The sequence below is a fragment of the Somniosus microcephalus genome, chromosome 8, assembly GCF_052327205.1.
Source record: "Somniosus microcephalus isolate GS21.2 chromosome 8, FLI_Smic_1.0, whole genome shotgun sequence".
NCBI classification, from domain to species: Eukaryota; Metazoa; Chordata; class Chondrichthyes; order Squaliformes; family Somniosidae; genus Somniosus; species Somniosus microcephalus.
Genome location: NC_140994.1, coordinates 194518822 through 194546562, shown reverse-complemented (window position 1 = coordinate 194546562; position 27741 = coordinate 194518822). Strand labels below are relative to the sequence as shown.

The 27741-nt window shown below is 40.0% G+C and overlaps 1 protein-coding gene across 4 annotated transcripts in view; it reads right to left on the bottom strand.

The window, feature by feature from the left end:
* LOC147113998 (matrin-3-like) overlaps window positions 1-27516 on the bottom strand; it is a 57079-nt gene extending 29563 nt beyond the window's left edge. For all 4 annotated transcript variants that reach the window (XM_085995473.1, XM_085995474.1, XM_085995475.1 and 1 more), the window contains exons 1-6: window positions 27427-27516; window positions 17577-18649; window positions 6729-6790; window positions 2604-2642; window positions 1991-2088; window positions 367-404 (exon numbers count right to left, since the gene is read on the bottom strand). In XM_085995473.1, coding sequence (XP_085851599.1) covers window positions 367-404; window positions 1991-2088; window positions 2604-2642; window positions 6729-6790; window positions 17577-18476 — 1137 coding nt within the window. In that variant the 5' untranslated portion in view covers window positions 18477-18649; window positions 27427-27516. The remainder of the gene's footprint in view (window positions 1-366; window positions 405-1990; window positions 2089-2603; window positions 2643-6728; window positions 6791-17576; window positions 18650-27426) is intronic.
* Window positions 27517-27741: the final 225 nt, after the last annotated feature.

Genomic DNA, 27741 nt, shown 5'->3' with positions numbered 1-27741 from the left:
TAGTGTGAAGGAATAAAGGAACCTCCTTACCCAGCAGATTCCCAGACTGTCTAGCAAAAGTGAAAAAACGGTTTGTATTAGTAGTCCAAGACCAGTATATGTATAATATTTTTAGCCATGCTCTGTATTGCATTGGATTCTCTCCCCACCTGTGTCTTTTTATATTAATCTTTTTCATTTTTTTAATACTTTGTTTCATTTACTTTCCTATTCTGATTTAAATTCCATTTTATGCATCATTTGATCTCTTGAATTAGAGAAACAGTTTCTCCCAACCCAGGATTAAAATAGCGGATTGAAGACCTAGAACCAGTGGAATTTTTTGACCTCTGACATTATTCATACTGTAATGAAATGAAAACTGACCATGTTTCGTTTGTTCTGCATTTGACCTTTTCTGTTGCCTGAAAAACACAAAACCCATCATGAGCTCTTAAGTTACAATTACCTCTAGATGCCGAGGCAAAAATTGTAATTTATACTTTAATGTTTTATATTTATATCCATTTCCCATCAAAAAAAATAATTTGTCTATTAACAGCTAGCACCTCCCAATTTCAAACAATTTATACAGCTCTAAATGTTCAGACATTAAAACCAGGGATTCTAATCTCAATAATTCAGCTACAAAACAGCAATGTAACATACAAGTATGCATTTATAGTTAGCAGCATTATACTAATGCACTGAGAATGAATGCCTCAAGTAGCTACCTCGCCAATAACGTTTTAAATCATGTCCTCAAGAAGTCATTATGATATACTGTCCCTATGCAAGGGATGCATAACATATGCAGGGGATTGCCGTAAATTGATAATGATCACATTTTGGTAAAGTTCAAATTTGTGTAGTGATTTTGGGAAGTGAAATGTTATCAACTAGTTCCTTTACATTTATATCCTGCATACGTGTAAATGAACATGACAAATTGAAAGCAGCAGCTTCAAGTCTTTTTAGGCAGAGCTTTATGTATCAAGACTACAAGCAACCAGGGAATCAACAATATTCCCCACCCCTGGCCAGGTCCAATGGTTCAGCTGGAGTTTTCCACAGTAACATTAGCACTTGACTCAGAATACTTGGCTGTAGAGGTTTCTGAATATATAATCTATAAACATCCAATGTTTTTTTTAAAAAGATGGCCAAACTTCTTGTACTACTTGGGGCAAAATAAGGTCCGATAAAATTATCATACTGCCTGCAAACTGCATAGGCACAGAAAATGCAAGTACCTCAATTATCCACTGTAATAAAAAAAAAGCTGCAACTGCAGTGGATAACTAAAGTTTGGCAGATAACCGAGTCTACTAGCAATTCCAACTCCTGCTGGTCTCATGGCTGCAGCCTGCCCAAAGCTAAAGTCCAGTAGTTAAGATGTGACCCAAGTTGAAGCCCAAATTCTACTGATACAGTTCTGGATGATGGCATCTTTACTGTATATTCTCATTTAATAGTGAGACGAGAAAAAAAAAATCATGTTACACAGAGTAAACTTGACAATTTCATCTAAATTAGTAAGCAGATTCTTCCAACTCTCATCCTAAAAATTGGCTGAAATATTGGATGAGCACATTACTAGACTGCCCTGATGACATTTAATGTCTACTCTATCGCATGAACAATGGTTATTTGGATAAGGAACTGGGGGCTATCAGCACCTGTGAAACTATAATGCAGCATGCCACCATCTGGAGGTAGGAGACAAGGAAAAAAGTAAAATACATGCTAACATTAATAGAAATTAAATCAGTGTTTCCCCCTCCCCAGCCATGTCTATTCATTCTGTAGTCTGGTCAGTCCAACAGAACTTATTGCCAAACTACTGTTCAGTTGCGGAAAATGGTTAATACCATGGAGGAACAAAGAAAATGTAAAAACTTCAGAATTCTGTTTTCTTCTGTAATTCCCCACTGCAAACAGTAGGATGGGCACACACACAACAATTCTGATTTGCCAATGTAATCAGCATACAAGACAATTTTATCCTGACCTCCATGAGGGTCCAGTGCATCCAGCTGTCTGATGGCTGCAAGGAGTGCAGATGCAGCATCCGGACCAAGGTTGGACTGCCGTGCAGGTGGATTGGTCCTACATGTAGCCCAAAGGAAAAGCAAACTTAGTATGCAAGTAGGTTCAATTTACTAATTACTAGTTGCAGCATATCCTTTCCTAACCAATGTGCAAGCAATGCAAATCCAACTAAAAAAGGGTAATAAAGCCCTGTGTTTATGCTGCTGAGTTTATCAAAAGCAGCAAGATCAGGGACAAAGTCGCCTGGCAGAAGCAGAACCTACATCACCCATCTAGGCCATTCTTCTGATTACCACTTCTGTTCAGTTCACACTTAAGCTTTGTTTTCATATGCTTTCAACAACTAATATATAAGCTCCATACTAACCAGCTAGTTTTGTGACACCAGACAGAATAGTGTACAAAAGCTTCTGGATTTTATTGCTGTGTTGCCTTTGGAATGAAACATACTTTAGTGGGGCAGGGAAAAAAAATTGTGGCCACTACTGCATTCTAGTACTAGTACATGGAATGAGCCCCACATAGACTTGGCCATCATTACCCACATGTCACTGAAAGCAGTTTGGATTTACCTTGTGGATGGTACATCTTCTGGAACCCATTGTGGGTAACTAGAAATAAAGATACAAGAATCTGTAAGTACATATTACGAAACAATAATTTCCCCCACCCCCCATTCATCAGCAATGATTACTGAATAAAATTCATACAAATATGAAGAGCATCCTCAATTTGTTTGGCGTTAAGAGGTTGAATTATTTGACTGTAAATTTCTGCTGTATTGGGAACAAATTCCTGTAACATTACCATTGTTGAATACCTCACCATCAACATCCTGAGAGTCACCATTGACTAGAAACTTAACTAAACCAGCTAATTACTGCAGCTACAAGAGCAGGTCAGAGGCTGGGTATTCTGCGGTGAGTGACTCACCTCCCAACTCCTCAAAGCCTTGCCACCGCATACAAGGCAAAAGTCAGGAGTGTGATGGAATACTCTCCACTTGCCTGACCAGGTGCACCTCCAACAACTCAAGAAGCTCGACACCAGCCAGAACAAAGCAGCCCACTTAATCGGCACCCCATCCACCACCTTAAACATTCACTCCCTTCACCACCGGCGCACCGTGGCTGCAGTATCTACTATCCACAGGATGTTCCGCGGCAACTTGCCAAAGTTTCTTCAACAGCACCTCCCAAAGCACCTAGAAGGACAAGGGCAGCAGGTGCATGGGAACACCAACACTTCCAAGTTCCCCTCCAAGTCACACACCATTCTGATTTGGCTACATATCACCGTTCCTCATCGGGGATAAGAAATAATAAAGGAAAGTCACTGGTGGGAGTAGTCTATAGGCCCCTTAATAGTAGCTACACTGAAGGACAGAGTGTAAATCAAGAAATAATGGGGGCTTGTAAGAAAGGTACTGCAATAATCGTAGGCGATTTTAATCTTCATATAGATTGGACAAATCAAATTGGCAAAGGTAGCCTTGAGGATGAGTTCATAGAGTGTATTCAGGACAGTTTCTTAAAAAAATACGTTGTGGAACCAAACAGGAAACAGTCTATTTTAGATCTGGTAATGGGTAATGAGACAGGATTAATTAATGATCTCATAGTAAAGGATCCTCTTGGGAAGAGTGATCATAACATGATAGAATTTCACATTGTGTTTGAGGGCAAGAAACTTGGGTCTGAAACTAGTGTTTTAAACTTAAATAAAGGCAAATACAAGGGTATGAAGACAGAGTTGGCTAAAGTGGACTGGGAAAATAGATTAAAAGGTAAGACGGTAGCAGTGGCAGACTTTTTAAGGAGAGATTTCATAACTCTCAACAAAGATATATTCCAGTGAGAAAGAAAGACTCTACGAGAAGGATGAACCATTTTTGGCTAACTAAGGAAGTTAAGGAGGGTATCAAATTAAAAGAAAAGGCATACAATGTTGCAAAAATTAGTGGTAGACCAAAAGATTGGGACATTTTTAGAAACTTGCAAAGATGACAAAAAGAGGGAGAAAATAGATTATGAGAGTAAACTAGCAAGAAATATAAAGACAGTAAAAGCTTCTACAAGTATATAAAAGGAACAGAGTAGCTAAAGTAAACATTGGTCTGGGAAATTAATAAAATGGGAAACAAGGAAATGGCAGAGACTTTGAACAAATATTTTGTCTCTGTTTTTAAGGTAGAAGACACTAAAAGCATCCCAATAATAGTGGACAATCAAGGGGCAGAAGGGAGGGAGGAACTTAAAACAATCACTATCACTAGAGAAAAAGTACTAGGCAAACTAATGGGACTAAAAGCTGACAAGTCCCCTGGACCTGATGGCCTGCATCCTAGGGTCTTAAAAGTGGCTGCAGAGATAGTGGATGCATTGGTTGTAATCTTACAAAATTCCCTAGATTCTGAAAAGGTCCCAGCGGATTGGAAAGCCGCAAATGTAACGTCCATATTCAAGAAAGGAGGGAGACAGAAAGCAGGAAACTATAGGCCAGTTAGCCGAACATCTGTCATTGGGAAAATGCTGGAATCCATTATTAAAGTAGTAGCAGGACATTTAGAAAATCATAATACAATCAAGCAGAGTCAACATGGTTTTATGAAAGGGAAATCGTGTTTGACAAATTTATTAGAGTTCTTTAGGGGATGTAAGGAGCAGGGTGAATAAAGGGGAACCAGTAGGTGCAGTGTATTTGGATTTCCAAAAGGCATTCGATAAGGTGCCACATAAAAGGTTGTTGCACAAGATAAGAGCTCATGGGGTTTGGTGTAATATATTAGCATGGATAGAGTATTGGCTAACAGAGGCTCAGGATAAATGGGTCATTTTCAGGTTGGCAAACTGTAACTAGTGGGGTGCCACAGGGATCAGTGCTGGGGCCTCAGCAAGTTACAATCTATATTAATGACTTGGATGAAGGGACCGAGTGCACTGTAGCCAAATTTGCTGACGATACAAAGATAGGTGGGAAAGCAAGTTGTGAGGAGGACACAAAGAGTCTGCAAAGGGCTATAGACAGGTTAAGTGAGTGGGCAAAAATTTGGCAGAGTATAATGTGGGAAAATGTGAGGTTATCCACTTTGGTAGGAATAGAAAAGCGAAATATTATTTAAATGGAGAGAGACTACAGAATGCTGCGGTACAGAGGGATCTGGGTGCCCTTGTACATGAAACACAAAAAGTTAGCATGCAGGTACAGCAAGTAATTAGGAAGGCAAATTGAATATTGGCCTTTATTGCAAGGGGGATGGAGTATAAAAGTAGGGAAGTCTTGCTACAACTGTACAGGGCGTTGGTGAGACCACACCTAGAGTACTGCATACAGTTTTGGTCTCCTTATTTGAGGGATATGCTCGCATTGGAGACAGTTCAGAGAAGGTTCACGAGGTTGATTCCTGGGATGAAGGGGTTGTCTTATGAGGAAAGATTGAGCAGGTTGGGCCTATACTCATTGGAGCTTAGAAGAATGAGAGGTGATCTTATTGAAACATATAAAATTCTGAGGGGGGCTTGACAGGGTAGATGCTGAGAGGATGTCTCCCCTCGTGGGGGAATCTAGAACTAGGGGGCATAGTTTCAGAATAAGGGGTGGACCATTTAAGATGGAGAGGAGGAATTTCTTCTCTCAGAGGGTTATGAATCTTTGGAATTCTCTACCCCAGAGAGCTGTGGAGGCTGAGTCATTGAATGTATGCAAGGCTGAGATAGACAGATGTTTGAACTACAGGGGAGTCAGGGTTATGGGGAACAGGCAGAAAAGTGGAGTTGAGGCCTAGATCAGATCGGCCATGACCTTATTGAATGGCGGAGCAGGCTCGAGGGGCCGAATGGCCTACCCCTATTTCTTATGTTCAAAATCCTGGAACTCCCTACTGAACAGCACTGAGAGAGTACCTTCACCACACAGACTGCAGCAGTTCAAGAAGAGAGCTCACCACCAGCACCTTCTCCAGGGCAATTAGGGATGGGCAATAAATGCTGGCCTTGCTAACGAAGGAGGGAAGATAATTTACTTCCGGACTACCCTCCTACAATAAATACTCCCCTTAAGGATAACAAGAAGGAACAGACTTGGTAAATGGCCATGTGGCGTACACTGCAAATTTTGATTTTTAAAAAGCATAAGAAAAACCAAGCACAAGGATAAAGTAAAAGATTTTAGGAAAAGAATGTAATAAATTGGTTTACTGGCTAAATGATTTGAAACAGAGGATAGTGATCAGTGGTAAATGCAGTCAGGATTTAACTGTTTTTAAGCCATCCGGTAGGCTGAGTAAACAAGAGAGCTGAAGGATAGGAACTGGTTGTCTCCCTTACAAAAAAAAAAGGACATTATTGTTTCACCTCTTGGCATCTGGGTACTTTGTAGAAAATTGTACTGCAAGCATATTCCTGTCCTCTTCAGCTTCCTATTACCAACAACTCAGTCTGGCAAGTTCTATCTCAATCTATTCAATTCATCAAATAGCAGCATTTTCAATCTCTTCTTGCATAATTAATGTATTTAAAATAGACTGAGAATAGGCTTTTCATACAAAATCAAAATGGAAAATGTCAAATATTCTTACATGACAACAGTATCAGACCAATATTACATGTACAACTCCAAGCATCCCACATAAACTTGGGATCCAACTTAAAAGCAGTGGAAGTTATTATTCTTTTGATAGTAAATTAAGAACTGCATACATTTCCAAAAGCAGCAAGCAACGCCGTTTGTGTGCTGGTTCGTTCTTATGTTGGTTCCAATCCTGCATAATAGGGAAAAAAATCACAATGGTTTTAACATAAATGTCAAATTTAAACTGTGCCGCTATTTCTGTAGTAACAGGTGCAAACCTTTTTCCAGAGCCAGTACTGTAAGAAGCAAAAAAGGTTGATTCAATACAGTAGCATTTAGAGAAGTACTGAATGGCTGCACAGCAACAATGCTGGAGGAAATCTTAACAGTTTATAAATGCCATTTAAACCTCAGAATTATGTCATAGCCAGTTATTTTATAATATACACTGTGTATGACTGTAATTTGAATATTTACCTACTGCAGGCTGCATTTCCTCATTCTGTGCCTATAGTTCAACCTCCATATACAAGTGAATTTGCCATAATCAAAATAAAGAAGGAACCACTGGGACACTGTCCTTTTAACAGTTTGGTATTACACTAGTCAGCTGTTCTTCCCTCACTTGTTTACAGGCTCACGTCCTACATACATACCCCCAAGAGTTTTGAAAGGGGAATACTAGTAGTGATGAATTTAAATAGATACTGCTCCTTGAACAGCAAACCTAGCTACATTACTCAGTGACCCAATTTATGTATCATGATGACACATGCCTGGTCCACAAACTTTGGTTTATAATCCCTAAAATTAGATACTCATGCACTAAACAAAACATATGTCACCAGGACACAGCATGGGAGGTAGAGTTTGTAACTGAAATCTACTAAATACATTTGCTGCTTTCTGGCTGATCTCTGGCAACAAATGCACCTGGAGGCCTAATTAGCAAGGTATGTGGCCAGGAAGTACCAGGTTCAAACAGAGTTTGTTGAACTTAATCAAGAGGACAGTAGGTGCATTATAATCAGTCTCTACATTCCTGACCAGACAAGGGATAAATCAGCCATTATTACTACACTCCCAATTACTATCCAGTCATCCCTGCTGGAAGTGAGCACGTGAATGTTGGGTGTGGGCATTATCAGGATCTATCTTAATAGCCTCACAGTCAAATAGCCAATTGACACTCACCATCTAGGTTCACATACCAAGAGTGGACAAAAATATCAATAGGCTGCCCAGAGTCTGTGAAGCTGTACCCAAGTCAGAAGTCAAGGCCTTCAGGAGGGATGAGACAAAAATAGCAGGGAAACAAGGGTAAAGAAAGGAGTATCTTATGAGCCTTGCATCCAACATTTTGCCTATAATGTTGACATTGCCCAGGATCAATAATGTAGTATTAACCCCAAATCTTGTCTGAAGGAATTAACATTCAAGCTGTTTGATCCAGAAACAGTCCAGCAGTAGCAAGACAATGTCCAGAAATATCTGGTATAAAATAGCAGTGAAAGGATTTATATGAATCTATACAAGGAAGTATGCTATTCCTAATAACTTCAGCACCAGCTAGACTGTCATGAATGCAACATCTCGCTTGAGAGGTGGTTTGGACGAGCTAAAAATGTAAATATGGATAGATACGAATGTGGACAAAGAGGGTTGCCACAACGGGCTAATACTTCACAAACATTCTGGGTACCACATAGGCCAAACAGAGAAGTTTGTACTTCCTCAACAATGAGTTTCGGGAATTTTCTGTAGAATGCTCATTCTGATCTGAAACATCGCATCCTTAACAACTATTGTTGTAAGGCTGGATATGCTATTTGAATCCTCATTTTTTTCCCACAATGAACTTTTTCTTCAGGATGAAGGAATATAAAACTCATATGACCATTAACGGTCAAAAACATTCTATTCTTAAAAGAAAAGTTGTAAGAGTAGAACCTTGAGTTTTCCTAGCCCAAGGGAAAATTTTCTACGGGACTTTGAGGCCAAACTTCTTTGGCTGAACTGCTCCTACAGCCCCAGGAACCATGGAGCAACCCGATTGAATACAGCAATGAACTTCCCTCATCCAACATGACTAGTTTCCTATTTTAAACAATATAAATTGCCCGTCCAGTGATTTCAGCATCAGAGATAAAATAACTGAGTTGAAGTGCCAAAGAAGCTTTCTTCCTGTGCCATTGCGGACCTCCTTGTCTAGTTCTTTTTGATCCAGTTATGAAGCCAACTGCCTTAATCTAGTTATTGGCATACCAGAGAGACAATCCAAGCCCCCTTAGAAACAATGGCACAGATTGATTTCAAGCTTTGCTACTGTTTGTTTTAAAGTCTCCTGTATCATCTGCTCCTAATAGCATCAGAAGCTTTAGCTGCGACAATAATTCGCACCACTTGTTTGTGGACAAAAGTGCCGTGGGCAAAAACACATCACCTTTTTCCAATTCTTTTACTGGGATAGCAATCCTACCCTGGACATCATATTTTCAATTTGCAGGCAGAATTTCACTGACAAATTCTCCTTCTTGAACAGAGAGACTTTATATAATTTGTCAGAACTTACTGTAAACAGATCTACATACTCTCAAGCTTTGTTTGCCTGGTAGGCAGATAGGGCCCACGGTGCATGCAAGTTGCACTATGACAGTAAGGGACAGACTCCATGCATAAGCTGGTCTTTTCCTGTCCTTCGTTTTTGAATGTTCATAATGTTTACATTGGAGATGGAGGAGCTGGAAAATTGGAGAAAGTTGCAAACCCATTTAGGAACAGGTTATTCAGCCCCTCGAGCCTATTCCATCATTCTATTTGATCATAACTGATCCATACCACCACTCCATTTACCCACCTTTGATCCATATCCCTCGATACCTTTACCTAAAAGATACCTATCAATCACAATCTTAAAAATTTGAATTGACCCAGCATCCACAGCCTTTTGGGGGACAGTGTTTCAGATCTCCACCACCCATTGTGCGAAAACATGCTTCCTCTCACTCCTGAATGGCTTGGCACAAATGTTAAGATTGTGGCCCCTTGTTCTGGATTTTCCCCACCAGAGGAAATAGTTTATCTATATCTACCCTCAAATCCTTTTATCAAAAGCTCGACAGATGAAATGTCAATCTGTGACATCACCTGTTGCCGGGTGGCCCTTAATTGGCCTGCTGAGCCCGCTTTCCTAATTTCCTTTTTAATATCACCCCTGCACTTTTTAATACTCCTCTAGGCTTTCTGCGGTATTTAGCTCTCGGTATCTGACATAAGCTTCCCTTTTTTGCCTTATCCTACTCTGTATACCCCTGGGAATGCTAAGTGAAACTTGCTAATCATAAGACTATTACGATTAACATACAAGCTGGATAAAACCATGAACATTTAATTTTTCCAAAAGAGGGGGGAAAACAGAAGTACACTTCCAAAGGAAATAGAATGGGGGTGAAGCAAGGAAGGAACAAACACACACCAAACTCTTAAAGGGGACAGTATATGAGCAATTTATTCTGTTTTTGGTGACTCACTGTTCATTTGTATGTGGAGGCTGGACAATTAATTTTACCATTTTGTGCAGTTGCATGATTTTTCTGTTATTTTCAGCATGATCAAGCATGTCATTGTGCAACGACATTTACAAAACACAATGTACTCCTTTCTGGCATCACCGAAGGTTTTCCTTGAAGCCAACTTGCAGGGTTGGTAAAGTCAACTTGACAACTAGCTGGGGCAAGGCACCCAACAGCTTTCACATGCATTTAAAAAAAAACTAAGGCCACTCATCATATTGTACCTGGCAGTGATTTGCCTTCCACTGTTTCTTTCTTAGCATTTCTGTTTGGGATTCTTTCCAATCTGTTAGAGCTTTCATTCCCCTCCCCTGCTCAATTCCTCACCAACACCAAACTGAACTTGCCCTTTTTCAAATTAATATTCATCTTTTAACATCCTAGTTGCATTTGATGAAAAGTTTAATTTTTTTCCAATAAAGCCCCAACACTTTTTAAATCCTTGCACCATGAAAGGAAAATGACATACACAGTATATATTATGTGAATAACCAGATTTCCTGCAAGCAGTGAAATAGTAACAAAAGAAATAATCACTATGCTGCACATTTGGGACATGCAACACCCTGTGTGGTGTGTTCCGGGACGAGTCTGTGGGGCAAATATTTAATGTCAAAATTAACCAAGTAGAAACGGTGAGATTTTAAAAAGCTTAGAATTAAGCCAGCTCATGAAAAAGTATTACTCACCCCAAATGCAGTGAACTTCATTCTTCAATTTAAATTTCCCCTCCATGTACGAGTATTTATCCATCTCATAGCCCACAAGGCAAATTTATTTTGCCAACCACATCATCTCATTGAGGGACTTTCCATGTTTTACAAACCATCCCAATTAAAAGTCTTCCATTGTTCTTCCAGATGATGACTGAAGATATTTCAAGCACACAGAACAGGGCTCTTAAACTAAACCACTCTCTTTGGGGAAGGGAATGGGGCAGACCCAAAACTACTACGATGTCAATTTCATGTTGAGTAAAGAACTATGCACAGGTTGTGAAAAATATATTTTCTTCCACATTTTTCCTCTCCATATATCCCATGATGATGGGTCAAATAGTGAAAATCAAAAGGGAGGGAAGAGAGAGAGGGCTTGCTTGATTAACCACAGCAGGGATTCAAATAAGCCCTGCCAAACCATATATCCTTAGTAGCTGTCAAAGTCAAACAGGAGTGGTTGAAGACAGTAGGTGGGCTACTGCACTTGATGCATTACTAATATTCTCAAATTATATTTGCTTAAAATTAAGATCAGCTCAGCTGGAATCTTTGAATCAATGTTGGTAGAAACTTGGGATGTTTGATCACTGAATTTCAGGGTTCTCTCATACATATAAAGTAGTGTGGCACACATCTATATCCTTGTACTGGGAGATTCTTGTCAATTTCTAAGGGAGTGCCACATTTTCCTTACACAGAACCATCAAGTTCTTTGTCAGTCATTTTAAAATTGTAGTACTTCAGTGATAGAGAATCCACTAGGTCTATGAAGACCACATTGATAAGCAGGAATGTGATGAAGGATAGAGAGCTGGAAGGCAATAAATGATAGAAATAAATTTAAAGCGTACATACTAGCTCCTCTTTCCAAGGAATGGGTGATTTGTGATAAAAATGGAACCTGCCGGCAAAGTATTAGGGGTGAAAAAATCTGCTTTATTGCTCCAGCCAGAGATCAAAAGGAGGCCAATTCTAGAGCATCAGGCTCGTGGCTTAAACTGATTCTGCTCAGGAAGTCCAGCAGGTTTTTCCCTCAAGTTGGAAGCATTAGCTTCAAAGCTACCAGATTTTAAAATGGCTATATAGGCTGCTTTTGCACTCAGTCACCAGCTTTAAAGTTTTTGTAGCCTGTCTTGCAAATCAACACTCGCTGATCAAGTATCATAGTTCTTTTCAAGAACAAAATGGTGATCACTTAAAAAAAATTCCTTGGCTTTTGTTTTCATTTTCCTCATCTTTTTCTCTCATGTGTTAGTTAGTGATAGCCATTCTTCTTCTGGTAATCTTTCCCCTCTTACTTTTAGTTACTCATTTTAATTGACTCCCTGTTGCTTTTACTTCATCACCTTCCCATCTTTCATACTTTCCATGTCTTTATGCTAAATGCCAAAATTCACAAACTTTACAGAAATCAGTCATGTTTAACAAAATTTATGTTCATTATACAAAACTAATTTTAGAATTAACATGGACATGCAAATCTTTACTGCACAGCTAATCTGTGTACCAGTATATATTACTGGGAAAATAGTTGCAAATAATTTTGATCACATCTGCCAACAGTTTCATTTACAGTAGGGATCAATCGTACTGCAGTGGTGCTACTCTCCAGATTGGGACTGTTTTAAAAGCAGACACCCTGAACTGGTCAGATGGCTTTAATTTCTTCACTGCTACATACCAATAGCCTCTCAGATGAGCACAACATCTGGGCATGGAAACATCAACAGAAAAACAGGCAGCTATTGCTACTGAATAGCTTGCAGCATATAGGCTGCATTCTACTAGTGGGAAGTTTGGACACCTGCTGTCTATCCCATGCAGAATTGAGTGCGTCTTTATCTTGGGGCAGTGACTTTAAGGCTTAGAAATCCAAGTATACTTTATTTTACTATGTTCTACAACTAGCTTAACTGGAAAAAATAATATTTTGCACTAAACTATTGTAAGACCAGTACAGTTTTATGTAGCATACCTGGTCGGCATCTAGTCATTAATTACTACTCTACGCATAAAAGAAAATTACATTTCTATGTCTTATCAAATCTTCCAAACATTGCAAAGCACTTCACAACCAATGAATTACTTTTCAAGTGTTGTATATAGGTAACTGCAGCAGCCATTTTGTACACAGCAAGGTCTCAAAACAAGTATGGCAAATGACCGGTTAATTTGTTTTAGTGTCTTTGGCTGAGGGAAGAAAGCTCGTCAGATCACCAGTAGAACTCTTCAAATAGTGCCATGGGAAAGTTTTACATCCACCAGAACAGAGATATGACTTTGATTTAACATTTCACCCAAAAGATGGCACCTTATGACAATGCAGCATTCCTCAATACTGCAGCGACATGAGAAACTAGATTATGTGCTCCAGTTTTGAACTGGGGCTTGAACCAACAACCTTCTGGTTTAAAGGCTAAAGTGCTACCAATGAAGCCAATCAGTATTTGTAGGGAAATGGTGTTAGGGAAATTGATGGGATTGAGGGCCGATAAATCCCCAGGGCCTGATAATCTACATCCTAGGGTACTTAAGGAAGTGGCCCTAGAAACAGTAGATGCACTGCTGTTCATCTTCCAAAACTCGATAGACTCTGGAACAGTACCCATGGATTGGCGGGTAGCTAATGTTACCCCACTGTTTAAAAATGGTGGTAGAGAGAAATTGGGGAATTACAGACATCGATAGTGGGGAAAATGCTACAGTCCATTATAAAAAGGATGTAATAGCAGAGCACTTGGAAAAAAGTGACCGGATCGGACAAAGTCAACATGGATTTACAAAAGGTAAATCGTGCTCAACTAATCTACTGGAATTTTTTGAGGATGTAACTGGTAAAATACAATAAGAGAGAACCAGTGGATGTGGTGTATTTGGACTTTCAGAAGGCTTTCGATAAGGTCCCGCATAAGAGACTAGCGTGCAAAGTTAAAGCACATGGGATTGGGGGCAAGGTATTGACTTGGATAGAGAACTGGTTGGCAGACAGAAAGCAAAGAGTTGGAATAAACAGCTCTTTTTCCGAGTGGCAGGCAGGGACTAGTGGGGTACCACAGGGATCGGTCCTCGGACCCCAGCTATTCACAATATATATTAATGATCTGGACGAGGGAACTAGATGTAATATCTCCAAGTTTGCAGATGACACAAAGCTGGGTGGGCGTGTGTGCTGTGAGGAGGATGCCGAGAAACTCCAGGATGATTTGGACAGGTTGGGAGATTGGGCAGAAGCATGGCAGATGCAATATAACGTGGATAAATGTGAGGTTATCCACTTTGGTGTCAAAAACAGGAAGGCAGATTATCTGAATGGCAATAGATTGGGAGATGGGGGAAATGCAACGAGACCTAGGTGTCCTTGTGCACCAGTCACTGAAGGTAAGCATGCAGGTGCAGCAGGCGGTTAAGAAGGCAAATGGTATGTTGGCCTTCGTAGCGAGGGTTTGAGTACAGGAACAAGGATGTCTTGTTCCAGTTGTACAGGGCCTTGGTGAGACCACACCTTGAGTATTGTGTGCAGTTTTGGTCACCTTATCTGAGGAAGGATGTTCTTGCCATGGAAGGAGTGCAGCAAAGATTCACCAGGCTGATACCTGGGATGGCAGGAATGACGTATGAGGAGAGATTGGGTCAATTGGGCTTGTACTCGCTGGAGTTTAGAAGAATGAGAGGGGATCTCATCGAAACTTATAAAATTCTAACAGGACTAGACAGACTAGATGCTGAAAGGATGTTCCCGATGGTCGGGGAGTCCAGAACCAGGGGTCACAGTCTAAGGATAAGGGGTAAGCCATTTAGGACAGAGATGAGGAAGAATTTCTTCACCCAGAGAGTGGTGAACCTGTGGAATTCTCTACCAAAGAAGGCAGTAGAGGCCAATTCATTAAATATATTCAAGAAGGAGTTGGATATATTTCTTAAGGCTAAAGGGATCAAGGGGTATGGGGAGAAGGCAGGTACTGAATTTGGATGATCAGCCATGATCTCATTGAATGGCGGAGCAGGCTCGAGGGGCCGAATGGCCTACTCCTGCTCCTATCTTCTATGTTTCTAATACAATGACCATGGCCAAACTTATCAAGGTATTCACAATCCTTAGCTAATTCAGGGACTTTTATGGGAATTTGTGATTCATATTCAAATTAAAGGTTAGTATTCAGCAGCCAACTGTTCTGCAGGTAAAGTGGAAACCCCTGCTACTAATAGGCAATGAAGGGAATAATGCCGTTAAGAATAATACTGGGAATTGGATTTAGATGGCTTCTTGCTACTTGACAAGACATATTCCTATCCAGATTTAATCCATGATCTGTATGTGTAGGCACATTCCTGAGTGCATATAGTGGAATTAGGAGGATTGGGAGGGGGGGGGGGGGGGGGAGGAAGAGTGAAAGGGGAGAAAGAGAGAAAAAGCGCAAAAGAGCAATCTCAGAATGAGCACTAGTGAAGGTATCCTCAGGTAATATCTTCCATGTGGGTCTACCAGTGGTGTGAACCTGGCTGTATGATGTTTGAATTAATTATTCCTCAAGCACAGAAGGTGAATACATCTGGATCATGCCACTTACAGGGCCGGAATGCAGCAGATCTTGAGATGAGCCTCACTGCTTCATTGTGACTAAATAGGTTTTTTGGGGGGAAAAGAGGTAGGGAAAAATTATATTCAAAACAGCTGTCTGATGGATTTAATTAATCTTGCACCTGTCTAATTCAGACCCTGAAACTTGACAGTTTTCTGTTAAGTCAATGGTTTGGTACCAGAGCCTTCTGAATACAATATTGGTATTATCTAGAGTCCAGTACCAGTATCAAGGCAGTAATGCCTATGGCGACTCCAAACCCTTTCTTGGAACTGGCAATTAAGTAGAGCTTGATCAAAAAGGTCAACCACTATGTGAGAGTAAAGATTTAGACTAGTGTATTGTCTTGTGTTTCTTGAAGGATTACTTCCCATCCCAGTGAGAATGGGGAAATAAAGCAAATTTATGCAATGACAATTTAGCATTTTCCAAATGTGGGTATAAACCATTCAATCCAAAACCAGCTTTTTTCAAACTAAGATGTGCTTTGAATTTATGGAAAATACCGATTAAGATCGATAGCAATAGGAAATACCTTCCGGTAACACATGGCGATCTGGAACCTAAGAATTGATACAAGTTTGACTTTTCATTGAGAAATTCCAAAAAAATTTAAAATACCTGAACTTCTGAACCAAACCTTCTGGTCAGTCTGAAAATGGTCACAGTGCTGATAAACTTCATTGTGGACTAGCCAGCAGGTGGTAAATTGAAAAACAACAGCATTGGCATGGGTGATACAAATGTCACAGAAAGGGAAAGTCACTTAATGGGATGATGCCATGGTCTATCAGAGGGAAAGGCCCCAAATTATCACAAGAGCTAGTAGACATATTTTGGTGAACATTTATGTAGCTATACATCAAGAATGTTTTGTATGAGCATCTGTAATATGTCCACGGGAATTTACCTGGATCAAGTGATTATTTCTAATGTTACTTTTAAGTGAAGCAGCACTTTTCAAAAACATTTCTACAGCACCCTTGGATAGCAAAAGTGCATTGGATAACAAAGCTGAAAAATTATAGGAATGTACACCTAATTAATTCTGTACTGCATATTTTTTCTTATAAATATCTATGTACTCAATAATCTATAACAGAAATGGTAAAACTTCCTGATTAAATGGGAGTCCAGTCCCTTCCAAAGGAATGTAAACCATGATTAAAATTTTCAGCTAACAAAAACACTTTTTACAACAACAAAATCAAATGTGTGCACAGTACTGTACCACTCACGTCGATAAAACTTTTCATGTACGCTAATCTTCACTGTAGAAGTTTTTTTTTTAAAGATCCCCTAATAGTATCACAGAGCCACAGCAGACTCCAGTCACCTGGTTAAGTAAGAATCCCAAACTTATGTTGGAAATAATCTTCTCTTACTGTAGCTAAGCAACTGGGTGTTGGACTGCAGAACATCAGTGCCAACATAAGCTTTTTTTATGTAATTATCTTCACTGGTAACATTTCAGAAATCTCCATTTTTAGTTAATAAGGGGAAGAGAGGACATTAGCTTAGGTTTTCCAGTTTGCTTTGTGAGAAAGTGCTGAGTGTCGAAAGGAAACCAGTCTTGTATTCACCCTCTTTTGAACATGGTCCTTTGGAGCAAGGCATTTTGCAGGTAATGAGTTGCATCATATACTGATGTTTCAGAACATTAACATGGAAAAAATTGAGACCCAAGGCCTGGTAGCTTCATGACGTATGCTCTAATTGCCAAGGTGGGATGCATAATTTCTGATGGCGAACAGTCATTTCCCCTCTTCTTTTAACTGATAAGCAATGCCAATGGGTTACAAGTACTGCACACCCCTTTGATTTCACCAAGTCCAAAATATTTTAATTTCCACCAGCAATCTGTTTATGAATTTGAGATGCATACTATAAATGACAACTGCTTTTCAATGAACTTAAATGGTTGTCAGTTGTCAATATACTGACAATAATGAGAAGATCCCGTGCAGTATTTCACGGTGCTAAGACGTTCCAAAGAGTATCTGGAACAAATTAAGACCCAAATGAGGTTTCCACAAGTCCAACAAGAGCTGTTGTTTGTCAGAATTATACTTTATAAAGCAATTTTTAAATTAGAGATCACTCACCTTCATAGAATGAACAGTTACATCACACAGCGAACACAAATGAGGGAACATTGTTGGCAAGAAACCATGGTAATCGCTTATGTTGCTCAGTGAAGGAGATCCTCGCTTTCTCTCAAAAAGGGACCTTTCTTGCCCACGGGAAGGAGAGGGCCCCATTTTTCCATAATCAGAATCATCATATTTATACATTGACTCAGACATACGCATGTCATCTCTATGAAAGTCATCACCTCTTAATTGTTCAGACTCATAGTCCTTCCTGTCATAATATCTAGAACTCGACTCTCGAGAAGAACCATGGTCATAATTGACCACTTGGTCAGCGGCAGGATCACGACCTTCAAAATTACTCCGAAAGCGCCTTTCTTCCTCCCATTCACTACGGGAGGTTCTGAAGGAACGATCTTCCCGAGGAGAACTGTCACCTCTGCTGTAATTCAAAGATGCTCCTTCGTCATTTCTTTTTCTTTTAAGTTGCATAAGAATATCTGGCAAGGATTCAGGAGTAAGTTTGTCCTCAGGATAGCGGCTCAGTTCATCCAAGTCCCTGGATGAAAGGCCAAAGGTGGCTAAAATATTACCGGCCCTGTCCGCATCAATACGTTTCTGAAGTGAAGGTTGATTACGACTACCTACATCAAACAAGGAAGGCAAACCACTGCTGGATCGAGAGGGCCCACCACCTGAAGACATTAAATGTTGATGTCCTTGTCCCACACCTTGTAGGCCCACTGCCTGACCCCGTCCAAAATTCATATAGCCACCCATTCGTGCACCCTGGTTCATTCTCCCAAGACTTGCATGGACACTTGCAGACTGGGCTGCAGGAAAGAATCCAACATTATGACTGTCTTTCTTCATACCACGGCTGTAATCCTGCTGGGCTCTACCCAATGACATTCTGGCACAAGAGAGAGTCTAGTTCAAAACTGGCAAGAGCAGGATAAAATAATTCTTCAGTGGTTAGCAGATAGCCTTTGTTGGCTCTGTAGAAAGCTGTTTCACTATCTAACTTCGTCTAACAGATGGCTGATGCGAAAAATGGCACAGATTCCTCAGAGAACTTTGCCAGGCTGAAAAGTTAAAACAAAAATGTTAGATCAAGGATCGCAAGGCCGCTAAAGGACCATGCGTCTGGATCCATCTTCAGAGTCAGAAGTCCAAAACTGGTCTGTAGAAAGACAGTTTAAACAACAAGATCGAATGCAACATTTCACAGTTGCATGCAAAATCCAATGCAGTGGGATAATTTCTTTGTACTCTATACAACCTCTTAACGAGAAACGATAAGAATCTCAAAAGGCATGTCAGTAGGAAAACATGGCCAGTGCCAACATCAAAAATGGTAACTGGCCACCAAACTGTTTCAAGTAAACAAGATCGTTCCAACCCAAGTTTATAGGATATCTAAGCCATTTTGAAGATCGCTTATAAATTTATTGTAACATTTTAGAAAAACACTTTTGTAAAATATTAAGATATTGTAACCATCCCCAGAAAGGGAAGTAATGCATGGATTGGATGCGTTGCAAGCCACTGAAAAAGAAAGAGGTTGTGTGTGTTAGAGCACTCATTTCAGACTTCAATAAAGTGAGTAATTTTTACGAAAGGACCTATAAATGATTTAATGACTCATCCTGCAAGGACATGTCTCTTGAACATATTGTTCAGTAAGTAGTCAGCAATCTAAATTAACTGGTAACAAAAAAAGTGTGCACAGAATTCAAGGTATACACAGTAGGGGAATAAAGCCAACAAGTCTTAAAACAGCAACTGGCTAGCAAGGAATAGCTGCAAGTGCTGAAATGTAACTACTGTGCATCCAACCCAAATCAGAACTGTTTGTTGGATAACTGCATTTGTGACACTGTTGATGGTCAGCACATTTTGTCTTTGTGACCAATTGCTCACCATACAAGTGAGTGTTTGCCCCATGAATTTCTTGTACCAGCTGAAAGTTTTATATGGAAATGTAACAAAAACATTACCCATCCTACAAGTTGTCTGAAATGAAAACCTTACCTCTGCAGGGGTTTTGAAGACCAAACAACACATCCTACCTTGCTGATCCATGCTCTTAAGCACCAAGTGCATATGTACCAAAAAGATGGTTGAGAAAGCAATGAGACACAACCAGCAGTGTCTATTTTTCTGGACCATTGCCAAAACATCAAAAGATCTGAATCCAGACATCAAAACTGTAAGTAACAGAGTAGTCTTTGGAACTATTCTTCAGAGCAAGGCACCTTGGTGTGATGTGGGAAATATTTGTATTAAAGTGTACATTCTTGGATGCTTTGGCACACTCTATGGTGCTAGAAAGGTTATTTAAAAAAAATTCAGGGATTAAAGTCATGGAATGTTGAAGTTCCCACAAAAATAAATTGGCTGTACTGCAAACAATAGGATCGGAATCTGCTGAACGACCTTTTCTACCAGCTGGGACAGTAGGGAACATTGGTTCCATTTGGCCTTTTAAACATGATATCACAACATGGTGGATCCCTGTTATACGCAATGTTACAATAGTCAAAAAAGCTTTATACAAGACTTACCTGCTAACAGGACCAGTTGTACCACTAGATTATCAATGAAGGAAAGTGAAATTTGATAATTTGCCTACCAAGACTGCATGTGTGACTGAAAATAGCTTTAGAACGCTTATCAAGTGCCAGTCAAGTGATTGCAATTCAGATTTATTTTTAAGTCAAGAGAAAAGCACAATCAATGGGATGGCTCTTTTCAAGTGCTCCTGGAAGTTTGATCAAGCATGTTTGGGGAAGTATAGAGCAAGATCCTCACACTGCACATCTTTTCAAGTTAAAAAGGTTATTTAATCAAAATTATATAATTTTGATTTTAAACATTAAGTTTACATAAATTATATTTCATTTTTCTAAGCAAAATTATACTCAGATGGGTTAGAAGCAAACTATTAAGAATTGAGCATCAATTTTCAGGACAAGTATTTCTATTTTATTAAAAATCTGTGAAATCCTCAGCTACAAGTAAAATGCTCTTTTGGAAAAGCTACATCATCAAAATTCCAAGAAACAGATTTCCTGAAAAGTGCAATAAAATTGCTCATGTTCCCCAATTGTAATTAAATTTAGTTCATAATTGTTTGCCTGGTAAGCACTGTACTTGTTACTTGGATGTATGCGATGAATGAGAACATTCCAGTTGTTGTGGGCACGAATGTCTCAAATAAGAGGGGATAATCCCCTTTTCATCATTAAGAACACTTTTGGGAGGGAAATGAAAGTACTTTCAATATAATTTTTTGTCACCCACAGAGTTTGTTAAAAACAAATTCTCATTTTGTTTACTGCACCTCAGGAAATGCAACTATGTTTATCGATTGCTCAGACCCTTCTGGAGACCTGTCATCACATTATTTCAGATCTCGAATCTACAAGAACGCCATTGATGTGGGGGTGAATCTATCATGTGTCTCTCCCTATGGGTAGTTACTGGTATCTAGGAGAAAGTATCGGTATCCAACACCAAATGGAATGTAAACTTCCTTTTCCACAGGAAAATATCCATTGTCCATGTTAGCAGAGCTGCTCCCCTCCAGACAGAATAAAAAAGGCAGATTTCCAGCAAGCTCCCAAAATTGTTAAAAATGGATATATTTCTTAGGTTTAAACTTATGGGCTGTTCTACACAAAAAAGCCTGCTCCCACATTACCTAGAACTAAGTAGTTGATTGGTGATTAGAACCTGGTTTTGTTCAATGCAGTACTTTTCCAATAGCTACATCTTCCAACTTGACAAGTTTACCAGAATTCTTTTGGGATACATACACATGGGTATGTAAAATGTTTATATTATATTATATCTAATAAATGTTTTGTATATGCATGAGCGAAGGGTTCCTTATGTGCTGATTGGACCAGCAATGACCAATCAGAATGCAAAACCAGCCATGACAGTTCCTACTATGTGCACCTGCAAGACACCATGTACAAAACTGGGACTGGCAACAGCCCCAGAGAAATATTCCAACCTGACTTCAGAACAGCAATGGATAACATTTGTATTCTAATCTCCAATGCAACCAAGACAAACAAAAAACTAGCAATAATTCTTCAATCCTGTCTACCACTGATCAGTCTTCACATTCCAGAACCTACAGTGCCCATGCAATATCAAGGAAGATCAACTAGGCAAGATAAACAATATATGCTCAAACAGCTGTAAAGAAAGAAAACTTACATTTATACAGGACCTATCATGGCAGACATCTTGGACACAGCAAAACCCCAATTACCAGTATCTATTTTTGGTGGTGCTGGTTGAAGAAAAAACATTTGCCAGGACACCGGAAGTCCTTGCTCTTCTTCAAATAGATGCAGGGGACCTTTAACATCCACCTGAACCACTGGAACAGGCAGATGGAGCCTCGGTTCAGTGTCTCCTCTGGAAAAACTCCCCATGCCCTGCACTGAACCATTCGCCTAGATTACATATCTAAGTCATGAGGAGGACTTGAACCCACAACTTCATTAGAGGCGAGAGTGCTACCACTGAGCCAAATTGAAACTTTCCAAAAGACCTTGTAACTCAAATGTTTTGATGCCATTTTCTCTTATCCAACTATTTCTTACTCTTTTTCCTCAACCATAGACTACCCTAACCAGCTTTAAGATCATAATCTCTCATTTTTGTTTTCTCTACATCAACATTTGTCCAGAATGCACATCACTACTCTCTATCACTAAGAAAACTGAAGTAGAGAGTTTGAAAAATCCAATGTGAACTATAACTACCAACACTTGTATCTTCTTATAACATCTCATTAGGGCTGTTGAAACAACTACTACTTAAACACACATAACCAGGGCCTAAATTGTAACTTTATTGGCCGACCTTTCGTTTGCCTCCCCCTACACCACAGGTAGGTTTTTCTTTTCAAAGGAAAACTTTAGCATCCAACTTTTGTTTTAACCCACTGCGAGTCATCATAGAGTTAGGTCACAAGAAGGATGACCATAAAATGTAAACTCAGACTGCTTGCAGAATTGCAAAGAAACCCAGAAAGTTCCCGGACCCCTTTCCAGCATACAGCCACCCACATATATTCCTGTAAGAGCAATTTCAAAAACATTGCGTCAACATTTCTCTATTTTTAGCAAACAAGCAATAAAATAACGATCTCTAAAAACTAAATGCAAACATAAAATGTAGATGAAATTATAAAATGAATCAGTGCCTAGAACTAGATTCTGCACTGTAGTTGCATCAAAAGTTGAAGCATGGAATTTCTTTAATTACAAATTTAACCTAGAATATTGTGCCATCGTAATCCATGCTCAGGTACATCACTGTCTGTGGATTATCAAGGAAACTATGGGTAAATGGATCAATGTACCAGTTACAATGCAACACACAATTCCCCAGGCTTTAGACAGACTTGTTTTCATGCCTGCTAATTTAATGTATAAAACACATGGCTTGGCCTCCGATTTTCCTTTCTAGTCAAAGGAAAGCAGATTTTTCCCACTTGGCAGTACCATTGAAGGTGGAAGGCACCAAAATCAGGAATTCCTTGTCTGGGTGGTGACGAGGTACGGAAACCCAAGTTTTTTAAGACTATTCCAAAATAAAATTGTGCTGTTTGGAGTACACATTTTAGTGTCAAGTATCATAGCAGGCTTTAACAAAAATATATAATTTTCCATAATGATGTTGGAAGTGTGAAGTGATGCATTTTGGAAAAAAGGATGGAGTGGCAATATAAACCAAATGATATAATTTTAAAGAGGGTGCAGTAACAGAGACCTGCAGGTTTTACATACACATATTTGAAGGTGACAGGACAAGTTAATAAGGCTATCAAAAAAAGCATACCATGGCTTTATAAACAGAGACAGAGTACAAAAGCAAGGAAGTTATGCTGAATGTTTATAAATCACTGGTTCAGCATCAGCTGAAGTATTGTGTCCAGTTCTGGGCACCATATTTTTGGAAGGGTGCAGAGCAGATTCACTAGAATGATACCAGGGCTAAAAGGGTAAAATTATGAAGACAGATTGCATAGACTAGGCTTGTATTCCCTTGAATATAGAAGATTAATGGGGCGCTCTAATTGAGGTAGTTAAGATGATCAAAGGAGTTGATTGCGAAACTTTTTCTACTGGGGGGGGGGGGGGGGGGCCGGGGGGGAGTCCAGAAGGGAGCATAACCTTCAAATTAGAGCTAGGCCATTCAGGGGTGATGTCAAAAAGCACTTCTTCACATCAAGGATAGCAGAAAACTGGGACCTTCTCCCCAAAATATTGTTGAGGCTAGGTCAATTGAAAATTTAGAAACTGGTAAGATTTTTGTTAGACAAGGGTATTAAGGATTACAGAACCAAGGCAGGTAGATGGGAGTTTAAATAAAGATCAGCCATGATCTAACTGAATGGAACAGGCTCAAGAAGGGCCTACTCATGTTCCTATGTTCCTTGGAGAGGGCGCAGAGGAGTATATACCAGAATGGTACCAGGGATGAGGAACTTCAGTTATGCAGAGAGACTAGAGCAGCTGGGATAGTTCTCCCTAGAGCAAAGAAGGTTAAGGGGAGATTTAAAAGAGGTGTTCAAAATTATACAGTCTTTTAATAGAGTAGATGGGGAGAATCTGTTTCCACTGGCAGGAGGGTCAGTAACCAGAGGGTACAGATTTAAGGTAATTGGGTACAGTATAACCATTACTTAAGAAAAGCTAAACTGTACTAAATGCGTCACGTGTTATTACACTACGTCACTGATCAGAATTTATATGCTGGATGCTCGACCGTGCCCAGAGGCATCACAGGTCTTTGCTGTACTCGAAACTCTGCATTCAAACTCAAAGAACAAAAAATGTGAAACCAGAAAGTAAATTTATGAATCTATTAACAAATGTCTATCCCCACCATTACAATGTAGTATAATTCTCAAGCATGAGAGAAAATGGCGGAATGAATAGAAGTGAGCAAATTTGCACTTCATGCAAGAAACCTTATGTGGAGAACTCCAAAACTTCTGAATCTCCTTCCCCATGGGCTTGGCCTATTTCTCGCTCACCCACATTAATCTCTCAGCCTCTCTTCTCTCAATAAATTTTAGTCACTTCTACACTTTGAAGTCCCGTTATAGTGCCAATGGGAGTTAAAATCAATCCTTCATTGCTAAGGTTCTCTCCAGATCTTTGTCAGCATCCCCAAAATTTCATCACTGTCCAAAATCTTCTCCTTGTATCAACCATGACCTGTTGCTCTACATGACTGTACAGTTCCTCAAATCTCTTACTCCACCTTTCCTTTCAATAAATTTCTCTACAGTTGCGCATTACCCCTGCCGTTTCAGTTCTTTATTTACCCACCTCCTCTTGATTTTAGTACTGACCAGTTCACCTTCCACTTCTGTGTACAGTGCTTATTTTTCCTGCCCCGGCAGTTCCTTTTTCTCCCCTCTCCTTTTGCCAATTTCCTCTCATCTCCGGACGATGCCGACTTGCTGGGGTGCTCTTAAGTACCTCACCCAAGTGGCAAATTATTCTTGAGAGCGCCTGGATAATAAGTTTCAACAGGTAATTTGGCTGTGGAGAGCATCACAGACAAGTTTTTTCCTCACCTAGCATTTATCTACGGTCACTCTGCAACAGGGGTTACTGAATAGCAATTAAGAGTTGAAACTTTGGCTGGTGTGCCAACTCCTTTGTCCGGGGTGATGAGGCCAATTGTGGCGTTCCAACTGATATAGGAATCATCTCACCATAGGCCAGGAATTCAAACCTAGGACCTTCTGGTCTGTCTGGCCAAATACTACACCTTCACCATTACATTATCAAGGGAAGCAACACTTTGGTTTCTTAATGCCTCATTTCTCTTTTTTAAAATCTCCTCCTGTCCCCACTCTGCTGTAGTTTTATTATCTCAACGCTCTTCCCTCATCTCATCCATCTGCTGGTTTTTACATAGAATACACAGCAAAAGCCATTCGACCCAACTAGTCTGTACTGATGTTTATACTCCCTACGACCATTTTCTATTGCCTTTTGCTTTGCTGCCTCTTTCCTATCCCGCTCCCTATCTTGTCTCTTATCCACCTCTTATCTTCATTTGCCTTGCCGCATCCTTTTTCTCACTCCCCTTCACAAAGTCAAATTATTGGCCTGGTTCGGCGGTAGAAGACAGAGTACACTATATGATAATACATATGTCCTCAAATTGGAAGGAAGTGACTATTGGTGTCCCACAAGGATCTGTGCTGGGGCCTCAACTATTTACTACATTTATTCATGGCTTAGACAACACAACAGAGTCATATATCTAAGTTTGCCGATGACACAATGATTGGTGGTACAGTAAGTAGTGTGGGCAGGAGCATAATATTACAAAGAGACATTGATAGATTAAGTGATTGGGCAAAACTGTGGCAGCTGGATTTTAACACAGGCAAGTGTGAGGTCATCCATTTTGGATCAAAAAAAGGATAGATCAAGAGTATTATTTAAATGGTGAAAAGCTAGGAACCGTGGAGGTCAGACGAGATTGTGGGGTCCATGTAAACAATCACTAAAATGTAGGAGTCAGGTACAATTTTTTTTTAAAAAGGCAAATGGAATGGTAGCCTTGATAACTAGAGTGCTAGAATATAAAAGGGGACTAAGTTTTGCTACAGTTATACAAAGCCCAGGTTAGACCACATCTGAAGTATCGTGTACAGTTCTGGGCATCACACCTTAGAAAGAATATATTGGCCTTGGAAGGAGTGCAGTGCAGATTCACCAGAATGTTACCAGGGCTCTAAAGGGTTAGATTATGAGGAGAGATTACATAAAGAAGGCTTGTGTTCCCTGGAATACAGAATGTTAAAAGGTGAATTGATGAAGGTTTTTAGGATTTTGAAAGGAATAGATAGGGTAGAGAAACTTTCTCCACTGGTGGGAAAGTCTAAGACAAGGGGACATAATAATCAAAGTCCGGCCATTCAGGAGAGAAGTTAGGAAACACTTCACACAAGGTGTGGAACTCTCTCCCACAAATGGTAGATGCAAGCTCAATTAATAATTTTAGATCTGAAATTGATAGATATTTGCTAGCCAAGGGTATAAAAAGGAGATGGAAACAAGGCAGTGGGATGGAGTTAAATACAGATCAGCCATAATCTCATGCAGTGGCAGACAGGCTCGAAGAGCTGAATGGCCTACTCGTGTTTCTATCTTCCCTCCCTCTCCAACACATCTTATTATCTCTCTACACCCTTATTTCTTAACCTCTATCCCTTCCTCATATATCCCTTATTCCTACACTAATTGCCACCTCATAACATTCCCTCCCCATCAATATGGATTACTTTCCCCTCCACTATCTTCTCTCATTGTATTTTCCCCGCTGTTGTGTCTCTCCCGTGCTGTACCCGCACTCGCACTTTCCGCTGTCGTTACTCCTCTAGTACTGCTGCAACCCCCAACCATCAGTTTCTTATTAACCCGTTCGTCTTTTTTTCAAAATTTTTTTTGGGGTACTTAAAAAAAAATATATCTGATATTCGTTATTTTCTCAGGTCCCCTAACCCCCAAAGATCCCAGTGTTATATTTTCTGCTGCGATGTATTATTTTCTCTGCGGTTTTCTGCATTTTTTTTCCGTTCACTACAAAATGGCGCCGACTCCGGCCGCGAAGATAACCAACTCCCCGTCCAGTATCAGCCATTACATGGCGGCTCCGTATTGTTTTTATATAAACATGAACCTGGCCGAAAGCGTTTCTCCCTCCCACATTTAACCCCGATGCCCGCTAGAGTCGTTCAAACTGTCCTTTCCCTTCAGTTTCTGCTCCATTTCATTTCGCCATTCTCCTCCCGCTCTCTTACCTCGAGCAGCACGTCTTTCCGAATAACGGTGTGCGCACGCGCAGCTCGCTTCGGCCTCCGCGACAAACCGTTTCGACTGAGGCGCCTGCGCTCCTCAGTCAACTCTGGGAAAACCTGCTCCAGCGCAGCACTGTGCGCATGCATTTTTCACTCACGCTGATGATGTACGACTTTGATTAAAAACAAAATACGCATGCGCCGCTCCGGTGAGCATCTCCCAGATTGCATCGCTGGCTGTGCGGCAGTTTTTCGGCCCAGATAGCTTTAATGACGTTCGCAGTTGTTGCTAGGTGTTTGTGTTGCTTTCGGAAATTG